Below are 16,874 nucleotides of genomic sequence, written 5' to 3' on the forward strand. Positions count from 1 at the left end.
CTTATTATTATTGCAAATTGGTTACTTATCTTAATTTATCCGTCACAGTGAAGGTATGAATGATTACAAATGTGGCTACGGATTTAGGAATACGAATATTGTGAGTATCCCATATTATGGGATACTCACAATATTCGTATTCATCATCATCAACAACCGATAGACGTCCACAGCTGGACATAGGTCTCTTGTAGGGACTTCCACACGCCACGGTTTTGCGCCGCCTGAATTCGCCAGCGCCTCCCTGCGACTTGTCTGATGTCTGTCGTCCGTCCACCTAGTGGGGGGTCTTCCAAAGCTGCGTCTTCCAGTGCGAGGTCGCCATTCCAGCACCTTGAGACCCCAACGTCTATCGGTTTTACGAACTGTGCCCTGCCCATTGCCACTTCAGCGTCGCAACCCGTTGAGCTATGTCGGTTACTCTAGTTCTCCTACAGATCTCCTTATTTCTGATTTAGAGAAACTAACGTAGAGAAACTCCGCACATAGCTCTCTCCATCGCCCGCTGAGTGACTCGGAACTTTCTTATGAGGCCCATAGTTAGCGACCATGTCTCGGATCCATATGTCATCACTGGCAACACAGAACCTACTGTGTTCTGTGTTGAATTCACCAGCGCATCTTTGCGACTCGTCTGATGTCGTCCGTCCACCTAGTGGGGGGTCTTCTGGTGCGAGGTCGCCATTCCAGCACCTTGGGACCCCAACGCCTATCGGTTGTACGAACTATGAATAGAATATAATAGAATAGAATGTTTTTTTATTCATGTAAACTTTTTAAAAGTGCTTATGAATAGTCAGGTAGTTTTAATTTACCACTGTTTTGGAATGCCATTCCTACCGAGAAGAACCAGCAAGAAACTCGGCGGTTGCTCTTTTTAATTTAGAGAATAATTTATGTGCCCTCCCCATTGCCATTTCAGCTTCGCACCCGTTGAGCTATGTCGGTTACTCTAGTTCTCCTACGGATCTCCTCATTTGATCACGTAGAGAAACTCTCCATCGCCTGCTGAGTGACTCTGAGCTTATGAGCGTTGTTATATCATCATCATCATGATCAACCCATCACCGGCTCACTACAGAGCACGGGTCTCTTCTCTTAGTGAGAAGGGTTTTGGCCATAGTCTACCACGCTGGCCATGTGCGGATTGGTAGACTTCACACACCTTTGAGAACATTATGGAGAACTCTCAAGCATGCAGGTTTCCTCACGATGTTTTCCTTCACCAATAAAGCAAGTGATATTTGATTAATTAAAACGCATTTATCTTCGAAAAGTTAGAGGTGCGTGCTGGGATCGAGCCCCCGACCTCCGATTAGAAGGCGGACGTCCTAACCACTAGGCTATCACAGCTTTTTTATATAGATATATAGATATGTTTCTTAATTTTTTTTTTTTTTTTTTTTTTTTTTTTTTTTTTAATACAATAAAACTTAAAGCTAGCCTTATCTAATTACTATATAAATCATGACCGCGTGGAATGGTGCCAAGAATACTGGCTGCATTTCCGCGCTGGACAGCCAGGCTGATCCGCTACGCAAAAAATGAGCCAGCCCTTCTGTCACCAGTTGAGGCTATTAATCGCGGTGAAATGTCTCGTAAAAAATTTTTAGCACTAAGACTCCATGGCCCCATTTTGAATGATATGTTTTATCATTCAAAATATCCTGACAAGTGCAACGGGTAGGGTTTGAATATTGAACCGCCAACCTTTGGGATGTCAGTCCAGTCCACCCTGACCGTTGAGCTGTTAAGCCGTTGCGATGCTAGTTGTTAGAAATTACAGGCGAATAATTTAGCCTCTACACCGATCCAGCTAACCACAATTAACGGCAAACTGTGAAATAAACATCCAAAGCTCTATTTTAGACTACCCACTACCGCATACCAAATAATATAGCGGAAGAGCTGGTGGCACGAGATCCTACATTTAGGCATCGCCAAGGTTTTTTTTTTTTTTATTCAGATACAAGTTAGCCCTTGACTGCAATCTCACCTGGTGGTAAGTGATGATGCAGTCTAAGATGATAGCGGGCTAACCTGGAAGGGGTATGGCAGTTTTTATTAAACCCATCCCACCCGAACGTAGTCGAAACTCCACGGATACGTACCTTTTTGCCTCCTCATTTCTAATTCGAACCGCTAAGATTTGGAACACCCTTCCAGCATCAGTTTTCCCCTCCAATTAGGTATAACATGGGTACCTTCAAGTCAAGAGTGAATAGGCATCTTATAGGCAAGCGCGCTCCATCTTAGGCTGCATGATCACTTGCCATCAGGTCTGATTGCAGCTAAACCAACGGACTATCTACATAGGCAATCTAGGAAATTGCCATGGGCCAAACATCTGCCAGACACATTTTAGTGTCAGGCACCTCATACTCTAGAGTCTAGACCTTTAAATAAAATTGTGTCTGGCAGAGAGGAACAATTGAAATAGTTCCCTGTGTATCTCTAAATATATAAAGAATAGAATAGAATAAAATGTTTTTTTTATTCATGTAAACTTTTTATAAGTATTTATGAATAGTCAGGTAGTTTTAATTTTCAGTTTAAAAAGAAAAACCGACCAAGTACGAGTCAGGCTCGCACAACGAGGGTTCCGTACTACAGTCGTATTTTTTCGACATTTTGCACGATAATTCAAAAACTATGATGCATAAAAATAAATAAAAATCTGTTTTAGAATGCACAGGTGAAGACCTTTCATGTTATACCCCACTTGATATAGTTATCTCACTTCGAAAGTTGAAAATACTAATTATTAGTTCATGACCACAATTTAATTTTTTTTGTGTGATCTAACCCTAAATATTCACAGTTTTCAGATTTTTCCCGAAATGTCAGCTATAAGATCTACCTACCTGCCAAATTTCATGATTCTAGGTCAACGGGAAATACCCTGTATCCTCCCTGGTTTCTTGACAGACAGACAGACAATAAAGTGATCCTATAAGGGTTCCGTTTTTCCTTTTGAGGTACGGAACCCTAAAAAGTGACTGACTGATCTATCAACGCACAGCTCAAACTACTAGACTGGGGGTGCATTAGGGGTTTGAAATTTGTGTATTCCACACGGACGAAGTCGCGAGAATAAGCTAGTAATATTATTAGTATAGATAGATAAGTATAGGATATCCCCTCAAACTATCCCGCTAGCTCTCAATCTATAATATATCCGGTTTGCTTAAAGCGAACTAACGATACCTGTAATAAACATGGCTAGCTTTATTTACTATCATTTCCACCTAGATTCTAGAATTTACTTAGTGTTTAAGCGGAAACGAACACTGAATTAATTGATCCACTGCAAGTATACCGTTTCACTGAGATAGGGCGCTCCATCTAAGGGATGGTTTATGCTAACACGCCACGTACGAGGCGCGGACGAGGCGCGGACGAGGCGCGGATTCAAAACATCACGAATATTAATATTATATTTTTTTTTTTTTTTAAAGAATATTAGCCATTTTAAATGACTAATATTCCCCTTTCCTCTCCAATTAAGCGTCAGGCTTGTGCTAGGAGTAGGTACGACAATAGTGCAACAGGCGGGATTTGGTCGAACTTTTGGTTTTCAGTCCACTCCTATACCGGTTGAGCTATTGAGGCTCATGCGAAAGTGTGTCTGTCTGTCTGTCTGTCCGTCTGTCTGTCTGCTAGCCTTTCACGGCCCATCTGTTCAACCGATTTCCACGAAATTTGGTACAGCGATAGCTTGCATCCCGGGGAAGGACATAGGCTACTTTTTGTCCCGGAAAATTAAAGAGTTCCCACGGGATTTTTAAAAACCTAAATCCACCCGGACGAAATCGCGGGCTTCGTCTAGTTTTTATATTCACCGTGCCGTGTCATATAAACCTACCTACCTACCTACTTGTCATACTATAGGCATCACGGGTCTCATCTCAGAATGAGAGAAGCTTAGGCCACAGTCCACCACGCTGGTAAAGTGCAAAATAGCAGACTCCACACACCTTTGAGAACATAATGGAGAACTTGCAGGTAGGTATGCAGGTTTTCTCATGATGTTTTCCTTCACCGTTAAAGAAACTGATATTTAATTGTAACAAAAATGTACCTACTGGACCAGGCCGGAATAAAGAAAATCCGTTATTTCACCGAGCGAAGCCGCGGGCGGTCGCTAGTTAACCAATAAATTACCAAAGACAAGCAAACTAATTAATACAAGCAAGACGGATTAAGGCAATAATTATTTGATTGAACTTATGACTCCAGGCGGAGGGTGAGGGAAACTTTCCCCATTACATCCGACATTGCTCGTTGGACTAATTGGACGCGACATTGCGTACGACTAATCGGAAACCTATTTAGACAATCACCTAACGTATCTACGTAATAGCTAATTATACCTAATAACTTACTTTATATAATCATACCAATTAATAATTTAAACTAAAACTAAAACCTTAAAAAATATAATATTATAACTAAAATATATTATTAAAAGGAGTCCCTTTAGGCAAGGTTCCGAAGATACTGGCAGCGTTCCCCCTTTGGATAGCTAGGCTAATTCTTTGTCCGAGGTAGCTGCCAGATCTTCGGTCTCCTGTGATGTCGACTAACCTTTTTGCTATTTCCTTAAAAAGTGTAATAGCGCTAGGACCCCACGGACCAAGGGTCTCGACACCGAATGGGACAAATTCATATTCGGAGCCTAGACCCCTGTATTTGCATGTTTTGGCTTTTTCAGCCGCTTCACATGCCGCACCAGCTCTGTTGTTGGTTCCATGTAGATGGGAAGGGGCCAAAGTGTCTGAACAGGTTGCATCCCATACCAGCACCCGGCCCACCTTCCATGGAATCAAACTCATACCGTCCGGTCTCTTGCCATCGTCTCTTGCAATACCAGTCGGCTCAAGTAGACTTGGCACGTTGACGGTGGCAAGGGACCGGCGTATGATATCGTTAAGTGCGGCATGTCTCGAGAAGCGGCCTGCACTTTTTTGGCATGACAGTCCGTGATGTCCTAGCTTGTCGACATCACTGCCACAGGGACATTTATGAGGAGCGCAGACCGGAACCCCGAGCCGTAGACAGGTTGCGATTCGGAGCGTGTCAGGCTCAAGAAATGTTCCTGTATTTGACGAAGGGTACGCGTGAAGCCAGTAGCCGGCCTCACGCGTACCCACGGCCAAAAGCCTAGCACGCGCCGAACCCGTATTAAAGCTCAAAAGATTGTCATAGCTCCATTGGCATTGATAGAACTCATATTACTTACGACATGCTCGCGACTTCGTCCGCGTGAACTAAACCAAATCCCTATCTCACCCCCTTAAGGATTGAAATTTCAAAAATCCTTTCTTAGCGGGTGCCTACGTCATAATTAAAATGCAACTGCGCTCAACGCACTGCTGAAGGAGTCCCCTCGCTGTGACATATTTGCTGACAAATGGGCTGACCTCATGGGTCAGATCTTGCACTTTTGTGAAAATTTATAATTTTGCTTTTTAAAATTTATAATTTTAACAATTTTTGTAAGTATGTTTATGTTAGTTTGTACTCGTAGTTTAATTAGTGTAATTGGCTTTATGGCCGTTCTAATTAAATAATAAATAATAATAATAATATCTATCTGCATGCCAAATTTCAGCCCGATCCGTCCAGTAATTTGAGCTAGGCGGACGGAAGACATCAGACGTGTCGCAGGGAGCCGCTGGATTCAGGCGGCGCAAGACCGTGGCGTGAGGAAGTTTCTACAAGAGACCTACATATTATGTCCAGCAGTGGACGTCTATCGGTTGATGATGATGATGATAATGATGATATCATCGTACAAATTAACAATTTTGACCATCAGTAAGCGTAACATGTTACCTATTCTGAATAAATAATTTGACTTTGACTTTGACTTTGCCTGTTTCAGGAGTCGGGTTTCAAGAGAACTTTCGATAACACCCGTCCCAAAACCAACGGCAAAAGGCTACTAACGTGGACTATATAAAGTAGAAACACACTAGTCTGAAAAAATAAGGCCAAGTGGACCTCGCGCAACGAGGGTTCCGTACTACAGTCGTTTTGCGACATTTTGCACGATAAATCAATACCTTATTATACATAAAAATAAATAAAAAACCGGCCAAGTGCGAGTCAGGCTCGCGCAATGAGGGTTCCGTACTACAGTCGTATTTTTTCGACATTTTGCACGATAATTCAAAAACTATGATGCATAAAAATAAATAAAAACCTGTTTTAGAATGTACAGGTGAAGACCTTTCATATGATACCCCACTTGATATAGTCACTCACTTCGAAAGTTGAAAATACTAATTATTAGTTTATGACCACAATTTAATTTTTTTTTTGTGTGATCTAACCCTAAATTCACGGTTTTCAGATTTTTCCCCAAATTTCAGCTATAAGATCTACCTACCTGCCAAATTTCATGATTCTAGGTCAACGGGAAGTACCCTGTAGGTTTCTTGACAGACAGACGGAAAGACAGACAGACAGACAGACAACTAAGTGATCCTATAAGGGTTCCGTTTTTCCTTTTGAGGTACGGAATCCTAAAAATCTGTCTAGATTGTACAAGTAAAGCCTTTTCATATGATATTCCACTTGGTATAGTAATCTTACTGAAAATTGAAAATACTAATTATTTGTTCATGAACACATTTTAATTTTTTTGTGATATAACCACAAATTCACGGATTTCGGCTTAATTAATTTAATTGTGCTATAAGCTACCAAAGTTCATGATTCTAGGTCAACGGGAAGTACCCTATAGATTTCTTGACAGACAGACAGACAGACAGACAACTAAGTGATCCTATATATATTTTTTTATCAGTATACTAATTAATTATGTAGATTGATTTAATAAGTTTTCAGGTTTATTGTAGTGTTCATTGTAGTGTAGTGATCAATTAATAAAAGTTTTCTTTCTTTCTTTCTATAAAGGTTTATTTTTCCTTTGGGGGTACGGAACCCTAAAAACGGAACTTATCGGCTCCGTGGTGGGACCCGAACTGTCAAATGAGCAAGAGCGCCATAATGAGAAAACTTTTTTGATCAACTGCTACTAGCTGTGATCATAAGTTTTATCGAGCTGATTTTTAGGGTTCCGTACCTCAAAAGGAAAAACGGAACCCTTATAGGATCACTTTGTTGTCTGTCTGTCTGTCCGTCAAGAAACCTACAGGGTACTTCCCGTTGACCTAGAATCATGAAATTTGGCAGGTAGGTAGATCTTGTAGCTGACATTTGGGGAAAAATCTGAAAACCGTGAATTTAGGGTTAGATCACACAAAAATAATTAAATTGTGGTCATACACCAATAATTAGTATTTTCAACTTTCGAAGTGAGTGACTATATGAAGTGGGGTATCATATGAAAGGTCTTCACCTGTACATTCTAAAACAGATTTTTATTTATTTTTATGCATCATAGTTTTTAAATATTTTTTTTTTTTTTATTTTTTTTTTTTTTTTTTTTTTTAATACAATAAAACTTAAAGCTAGCCTTATCTAATTACTATATAAATCATGACCGCGTGGAATGGTGCCAAGAATACTGGCTGCATTTCCGCGCTGGACATTTTAAATTATCGTGCAAAATGTCGAAAAAATACGACTGTAGTACGGAACCCTCATTGCGTGAGCCTGACTCGCACTTGACCGGTTTTTTATATTTAGATACTAAATTATTATGTGAACTGAATCATTTTTTTATAAACGTTTTCCTTTTATATTATATAGCTGATCCCCGCGGCTTCGCCCGCGTAGATTTAGGTTTTTAAAGATCCCGTATAGCCTATGTCACTCAGGAATAATGTAGCTTTCTACTGGTGAAAGAATTTTTAAAATCGGTTCAGTAGTTCTAAAGATTACCCCCTACCAGTGTTTCCATGTACACGGTAATTACCGTAGATGCACCGTAATTCAGCCCTAATCTACCGTCAAGGTAATATGGCCATTACTTTGACCGTGTCACCGTAATACAAAATCACGTTAAAAATTCATAATATACTGCGTAATAGTAGTATTTCGTCCTTATTCAAGCAATTAGGAAGGAGTAAAATGTAAAACTAATGAGATTTAACAAAATATTAATATGAATAAATCCGTATATGAAAAAGATATTGCTATGCTAGGAGAGTCAGATTCAGAATAATATTAATAGCTGATTAAAAAGCTAATTCGTGACTTTTTTTCTTTTAAAAATGACACGGTAATTTACACGGTATTCTTTTAGCTAATCCACCGTAATTTAATCTAGAAACACCGTAATTTTAACCCTTGAACACGGTAATTCTCGATTTACATATGGAAACACTGCCCCCTACAAACAAACTTAACGACATTACCTCTTTATATAATAACAACGGGCCGTGCAGCAGAAATCGTAATATTTTAATTTCGCCATAACTTCAAAACCAAACGTCCAATTTTAATCATTCAAAGACCAAATATTATCTCCATAAACTGTTCTTAGTGATGAAATCATTTATTTTGATAAGGATTAATAGCATGAGTAAAATAAACGCGTTTAAATGTAGTCCAAAAAAAATTCAAGATTTTTAAATAAAAAAATGGTTGCTGTGCCTCACTCGACATAGATGGGTATAGTGTGTCGCGGACTTTTTTGTAGATATTTATAAGATCTACAATTAATTAGAACATTTTATGGTTCTATCTTTTATAGTTTAGGCAGCGTACGCAAAATAAGTAACTTTTCTTGTTGATTTTTTACACCTTGTGTCCGAAAAACCCAAATATCTTACGGAACCCTATTTTTTCCAAAATAAAATATAGCCTATGTTACTCGTGGATAATGTAGCTTTCGAATGGTGAAAGAATTTTTAAAATCGGTCCAGTAGTTTTTGAGCCTATTCAGTACAAACAAACAAACAAACAAACAAACAAACAAACAAACAAACAAACAAAGTTTTCCTCTTTATAATATTAGTGTAGATTCAGATATCTACATACTATTAAAATCATATCTCCAACTAAGTTAGTGCCAAAGTAGCTATGCCAAGTACGTACTTTAAGTTTGTATGTAATTAGTAATTTAGTTTGGCGGCCATAGCGGATAATATTCCTGTCCCAAAATACTCGTAACTGACGATAAGTAGTCGTGAACATACGTACCAATATTCTATTCAGAAAACGCCGATTCTCTTGTCTTTCTCTAAACTAAATTTAGAGTATCTACATTTTTTCTTTTTAATATTGCTAAAAAAGGACGGAACATGATTTTTTATTTATTATTATTCATGCATTCCAATAATCTAAATATATAGAAAGAAAAGGTGACTGACTGACTGACTGACTGATCTATCAACGCACAGCTCAAACTACTGGACGGATCGGTCTAAAATCTGGCATGCGAATAGCTATTATGACGTAGGCATCCGCTAAGAAAGGATTTTTGAAAATTCAACTCCTAAGGGGGTGAAATAGAGGTTTGAAATTTGTGTAGTCCACGCGGACGAAGTTGCGAGCATAAGCTTGTTGATTATAAATTACTAAACAATTATTTTTACAATTACAATATTGAAACCCCGTTAATTTTACATTAGACTAAATTTTAGTGCACGCTACGAATTTAAACAATAGGCTCGCGACTGGCAGCTAAAGTCACGAGGTTTGACAGCTCTAAATTGAATTTAAAACTGTCAAACTGTGTCTGTCCTTTTCATTTTACATTAGTAAGAAGAGGATGCGAATACTCTAAAATTTTTGTGTGCTTAGGATCAGCACCAATATCTGTATGGTACAACGTGCAACAAAAAAAAAAAAAAAAAAAAAAAAATGTGCAACATAATATTATTGTGATATGCACCGCCCGCCTTCCGCTAAGTATTAAACAAACAACCAAGAAACACCAAAGAAAAAAACCGGCCAAGTGCGAGTCAAGCTCGCGCACTGAGGGTTCCGTACTACAGCCGTATTTTTTAAACATTTTGTACGATAAATCAAAAACTATGATGCATAAAAATAAATACAAATCTGTTTTAGAATGCACAGGTGAAGCCCTTCATATGATAGGTATAGTTATCTAACTTTGAAAATTGAAAATACTAATTATTAGTTCATGACCACAATTTAATTTGTGTAATGTAACCACAAATTCACGGTTTTTTTATTTTTCCCATCTGCTTTAAGACCTGCCTACCTGCCAAATTTCATGATTCTAGATCAACGGGAAGTACCCTTTAGATTTCTTGACAGACAGACAGACAACAAAGTGATCCTATAAGGGTTCCGTTTTTCCCTTTGAGGTACGGAACCACCCTAAAATGAAGCTGGAACGACATTCCTTATCCTAACGGTACGAATTTTTAAAACCCTACGCGGATGAAGTGATGGGCATTAGCTAGTGAAAATACAAAACCATACCTACTCACAGTTTTTCAGCGGTACCGCCCACAGTGTACGCCCGTATGTTTCCTCCCGGAACGGTTGGAACAGTTCGCCGTAAACGTTAAGGAGACGCCTACAAGTACAACATAACGCCGGCATTCATGACAATTTGCGTTTGCTACTGTACTGAGTGGGGTGGCCATGGTGGTTGATAGGCCAGGACGTACTTTTTACGCGACTGCCCATAAAATTCCACCCTTTCCAAGTCCTCACTCTCCCCAACTCTTTAAGCATACTCATGCAAAAAAACACGAAGATCCATTGTTTCTTTGCGGCTTGATTGAAGGACAAACGAACAAACCAATTAATCAACAAACAAACAAACTTTCGCAATTTAACATAACAAGTCGTGAAAAGCTGACATACATAAATGTAAAAACCTGATGATAAAAGATTTAAAAAAAATGTCGTGAAAGCAGAAGTTTACTTACAGTTTTTCAGCGGTACCGCCCACAGTACACGCCCGTATGTTTCCTCTCGGAACGGTTGAAACACATAAACTAAGATTTGTACGATATCCCATACATCCAATTTTTCAGGCATTAAGAAGTTATGGTGGAATACATTATAGCAAATTTTTTTGGGGCGGTCGTGATAATTAGACAAAATAATATTTTTCAGGAAACTTCCTTCAAGATACATGGTCACCCTACCCCGAAGCAGTGTAACGGAGTGGCGTTACCGACACGACACTACTCTACTCGGTCATATCTAGTGCAGAACCGTTGCGTGCTAACCGACTCATGTATAGCCGTGTTATGTACTGATACCAACAATAATCTACATGAGGTATTATTTACTTCCTTGCTATTTGACATTACTTAGTCACAGAATATATAATAACTAGCCTATGCTCGCGACTTCGTCAGCGTGGACTACACTTTCAAATCCCTATTTCACCCCTTTAGGGGTTGAATTTTCAAAAATCCTTTCTTAGCGGATGCCTACGTCATAATAGCTATCTGTATATAAAAAAAAAACTCGGCCAGTTACATTTTCATGGAAAAATAAACAGTAGGTACCTACCTAGATTAAAACAATTATTTTAATAATAGTATTTCCGGAATATGCACAATAGACCTTTATATCACATAATAAATAATATGGCAATTATGTATTTGCCATTTTGGCTTATAATTTTGTATGATAACATTTATAAAAAAATAGGTTCAGTTCACATAATAATTTAGTATTACATAATTATAAAAGGCGCGCACTTACACGTGTTATAGCCATGGATAACCTTAAAACCTGAGCCGAAGGCAAGTACTTTTGTATCGTCAAATGCTATACGCCGAAGGAAGTTGGTTCCACGCACATGCAAACTGTGGAATCAACTCCCTTCGGCAGTGTTCCTATTAGGTTACAACATGGGGTTATTCAAGGGACGGACCAACAAATTCCTGAAAGGCCGGCAACGCATTGGTGGTTCCTCTGGTGCTGCAAATGTTCATGGGCGGCGGTAATCACTTAACATCAGGTGACCCGCCTGCTCGTTTGCTCGCTATCTCTATTTAAAAAAAACCCCCATAAACTATCGCTTTACAAACAATCACATTATATTATTATTACTACAGTCCAACACCCTATTATGAGTTTTTAGCGTTACTTATACACAACCCTACCTTATTCGTGTTCTAACAAGCACTTGATTAGTTAAATAAAAATGCCATAAATGAAATGGTCAATTTACTCGGTTTTCTACACGCGTTATAGCCATGGATAACCTGAAAACCTAAGCCGAAGGCAAGTACTTTTGTATCGTCAAATGCACTTTTGTGGAATTATGAGGTTTTTGAAGCTGACAACAGAACCCTACTTATTCGTGTTCTAACAAGCACTTGATTAGTTATAAATAAATATTAAATGACATAAATAAAATGGCCAATTTACTCGGTTTTCTACACGCGTAATAGCCATGGATAACCTGAAAACCTAAGCCGAAGGCAAGTACTTTTGTATCGTCAAATGCACTTTTGTGGAATTATGAGGTTTTTGAAGCTAACAACAGAACCCTACTTATTAGTGTTGTAACAAGCACTTGAGTAGTTACAAACAAATATTAAATGATATAAATGAATTGGCCAATTTACTCGCATGTATTTTCAGTTATTACGTGTTTATTCATTCAGTTCAAGCAAGAACAAGAATGGTTATGGAATCCAAGAAAAATTTTATATATTTAGCTGTGCTTGTGTGCTGTGTTACATTCGTGATTAAGAAATGTTACAGTGAAAGGGTAAGTAAAAGCGGTGATAGATTGAATTGTATTGAACAAAGAGATGTGATGGTACTGATGTTTTTTTTTCTTTTAAAAAGAATATTAGCCATATTAAATGACTAATATTCCCCTTTCCTCTCCAACTAAGCGTCAGGCTTGTGCTAGGAGTAGGTACGACAATAGTGCAACGGGCGGGGTTTGAACCGTCGACCTTTCGGTTTTCAGAACTACTGATATGATACCACAAAAAAAAGTGCGCAAAACAATAATATAAAAACAATCTTATAATTCTGTAAAAGTTTACGATATATTGCAAATAAAACATCTGACTGACGCTGGAGGTCAACGTACGTTGCGTAAGTAGGCCATTTGGAGTCAATGCCACGTCGTAAGCGGGGCATTGACCCGAGTTTTGCACGGTATAGGTACATTGCGGGTTTGAAAAATTCTAAATTACTATAAGTACAAAATGAGGCAAAATAATGGTTATTGGTATTGGATTGTGTTTAGGTAGTATAACAATAACGCTAAGTTTTAACTATCCAACGCGCCATGGTTCTTGCAGATATCGGAACTCCATGAGCACTTAAATATCAACACAGTAAAGGAAGAGATTAGAAGCTATAGTTGCAACTACATAAATTTTTTTTACAAAAAAAATAAAAACCGACTTCGATACACAAACACTAAAAATTGAAAAATAATTATTTTTTTCAATTTTTAGTGTTTGTGTATCGAAGTCGGTTTTTATTTTTTTTGTAAAAAAAATTTATTTCACAATTTTTAGTGGTCCCGTGGAATTATGCTATGACTGGTTAAAAATCTACTGTTTACTAAGCTATTACACTGATCGCGAGCAATTTACTATTATCCGTTGAGGAGTTCCAGTATCTATCTTCGAAGATGTTCATCAGATTTTCACCAAATTTAAATAGGACCAACTTTGAAGTATACCCTTTCAAACAAAAAAAGAATTTTGAAAATCGGTCCAGGCGTCTTCGAGTAATCGGGGAACATACATAAAAAATAAAAAAAAATAAAAATAAAAAAGATTCCGACGAATTGAGAACCTCCTCCTTTTTTTGAAGTCGGTTAAAAACAAGACTTACTAACCATCCAAATCGTCTGGCAGTGCAGTTGACAATGCCGCAGGCGATTCGTCGACTAAAGAGAAAGCATATACTGGATAATTAGCTGAAACCCATGGAGTTTTCCCGCTGCAGGTGGGGAAGTTGTCTCCAATTACGCCAACCTGTCCTCCAACCAATCTGCTCATAGTCCATCGACTGATCGCATGATAAGGAAAAAAAAAAAAGTTTTTGCTAGCGCTCTGGTTCCAGACTATACCTATTATAATATTGTACCTATTATTTTCAGGTGATTTATTTTAGCTTGGAGCGTCCACAAGTCACTTGGTTTGACAAAGACTACTATTACAATATTAGCTTCAAATCAAAACGTCTCAGTAGAAAAGATCCCGTACATTATGTTACGTTAAATTACACTTCAATGAAAGTTATGGACAACAATTTTACGGTAATGAGCTAACGCGGCAGAAAGTAATGTACCTACATCGGCCTTTACAGTGCGACAAGGCTCTCTTGGCACTTGAATGACATTGACAGGAGGGCGCTGTTGGAGAACACTAGATTATAACATGGGGTTATTCAAGGGGCGGACCAACAAATTCCTAAAAGGCCGGCAACGCATCGGCGGCTCCTCTGGTGCTGCAAATGTTCATGGGCGGCGGTAATCACTTAACATCAGGTGACCCGCCTGCTCGCTTGCTCGCTATATCTATTTAAAAAAAAAAAAAAAAAAAAAAAAAAAAAAAAAAAAAAAAAAAAAAAAAAAAAAAAGGCTTAGAATATTCAAACTAGAACAAGGGGACACCTGACGGCAACGTTAGCTCCGATTTTCGCCACGCGCCAAGAGCGCACGCGTTATTTTTAAGGAGCACCAGCTCGCTAACAAACTGGCTCACCAGTTTGGCGAGAAAAAAATAATGTAAATATTTGGTGTACCTACCTACACTTGTTATAAAAATAAAAAAAAATAAAAAAAAAACCTTGTCGCACTGTAGAATGACATTTCTGCTTTGCAGAGTGTTGCCGCTCATCTCATCATCCCAACGTCATCCTAAGCCGTGGTCCGAGCATCAAAGGAGGCGCCCTTAGGACGACGCGACGTTGCCCGCCGAAATTTTCTGCCTCTCAAATTATCTTTCTTTCTGTTCACCCCCAGGCGACGCTGTAGCGGCCAGTAGGGCCTACGCAGCATAGCCAATCAATCAGCCTGTTTGCGTCCACTGCTGGACATAGGCCTTGCACACACGATCAAAAAATGTACTGATGTCAATTTCCAGGTAAGCCTGTACGTCTACCAGTTGCTTTCAAATAAATACAAGAGGAGTTTCGTTGACATACACTTAAAATTATGCGATATGTTTGAGTTTGACGAAATTATTGGTGACGGGCTCAGGACGGGCTATTACAGAATACCAGTAAAGGAACGTGTTATGGCTGAACTGAAATGTCCCCTCCCACCAGTGAGTATCACACTATCACACTAATCAGACTATCACACTATCACACTAATCAGACTATCACACTATCACACTAATCAGACTATCACACTATCACACTAATCAGACTATCACACTAATTAGACTATCACACTATCACACTAATCAGACTATCACACTATCACACTAATCAGACTATCACACTATCACACTAATCAGACTATCACACTATCACACTAATCAGACTATCACACTATCACACTAATCAGACTATCACACTATCACACTAATCAGACTATCACACTATCACACTAATCCATACTTCTAAATATCTAAAAAAGAAATGCTGACTGACTGACTGATCTATCAACGCACAGCTCAAACTACCGGACGGATCGGGCTGTTCGGCAAATTTGGTATGCAGATAGCTACGAGTATTATGACGTAGGCATCCGCTAATAAAGGATTTTTGAAAATTCAACCCTAAGGGGGTAAAATAAGGAATTGAATGTAGTCCACGTGAAGTCGCGAGCATTATACAGCGAGCGAGTGTTATACAGTTTCTTCTGTATCTGTAATGTTTTCCTGTATACATATTATGTGTGTGCAATAAAGATTTCTAAAAAAAAACCTATTACGATGGTACGGAACCCTTCGTGTGCGAGTCCGACTCGCACTTGACTGGTTTTATTCAATTACAACTTTTAATAATAACTAGCTTATGCTCGCGACTGACCACGTGGAACACGCAAATTTCAACCCCCTATTTCACCCCCTTAGGGTTTGAATTTTCAAAAGTCCCTTCTTAGCGGATGTCTACGTCATAATAGCTATCTGCATGCCAAATTTCAGCCCGATCCGTCCAGTAGTTTGAGCTGTGCGTTGCGATATATCAGTCAGTCAGTCACCTTTTCCTTTTATATATTTAGATTATACTTATATTTTATTGAATCTAATATTGTCACTTTCAGGGGTTTTACAGTTATCTGAACATGAAATTTGGTGTCTCTGGCCTGGTGGCCACGTTCCCCTTCGAGCAAGGCCGAGTGTACGTCAACGTGACGGACAGAGGCCGAGTGAATGGCCATGGATCTATCGACTTCCACCTTAAAACCCTGCGAGACTCCAAGAAATAACACCACAACTTACACATAAAAGTTTTAATTTTGCTCCATTGTATTTTCTAAATTCCTCAGTGCTTAAAGACCAAAATCTTCGAACAGTGCGTGTTGCCAGTGATGACATATGGATCAGAGACATGTCGCTAACTATGGGCCTCATAAGAAAGCTCAGAGTCACTCAGCGGGCGATGGAGAGAGCTATGTGCGGAGTTTCTCTACGTGATCAATGAGGAAATGAGGAGATCCGTAGGAGAACTATAGTGTAAAAGGCACAGCTCAACAGGTTGCGAAGCTGAAGTGGCAATGGGCAGGGCACATAGTTTGGAAAACCCGATAGACGTTGGAGCCCCAAGGTGCTGGAGTGGTGACCTCGCACCAGAAGGCGCAGCGTTGGAAGACCCCCCACTAGATGTACGAATGACATCAGACGAGTCATAGGGAGCCGCTTGATTCAGGCGGCACAAGATCGTAGCGTGTGAAAGTCCCTACAAGAGACCCATATCCAGCATAGGACGTCTATCTGTTTATGATAATGATTTTCTGCATCGGTGAGGAAAGTTCGCCATAATGTCCACCTTTCTTCTATCGTACCGCAAATATCGCCCCTGGGTCTGCG

General features: G+C 39.1%; 1 protein-coding gene across 1 annotated transcript; it reads left to right on the plus strand.

Annotated features, from left to right (window-relative positions):
* The first annotated feature begins 12,535 nt into the window (after window positions 1-12,535).
* LOC138403841 (uncharacterized) lies at window positions 12,536-16,306 on the plus strand. The gene is made up of 4 exons (XM_069505857.1): window positions 12,536-12,631; window positions 13,991-14,149; window positions 14,979-15,161; window positions 16,109-16,306. The coding sequence occupies exons 1-4, from the start codon at window positions 12,542-12,544 to the stop codon at window positions 16,271-16,273; spliced, it is 597 nt and encodes a 198-aa protein (XP_069361958.1). The 5' UTR covers window positions 12,536-12,541; the 3' UTR covers window positions 16,274-16,306.
* The last annotated feature ends 568 nt before the right edge of the window (window positions 16,307-16,874 follow it).

The sequence above is a fragment of the Maniola hyperantus genome, chromosome 21 (genome assembly GCF_902806685.2).
Source record: "Maniola hyperantus chromosome 21, iAphHyp1.2, whole genome shotgun sequence".
NCBI lineage: Eukaryota > Metazoa > Arthropoda > Insecta > Lepidoptera > Nymphalidae > Maniola > Maniola hyperantus.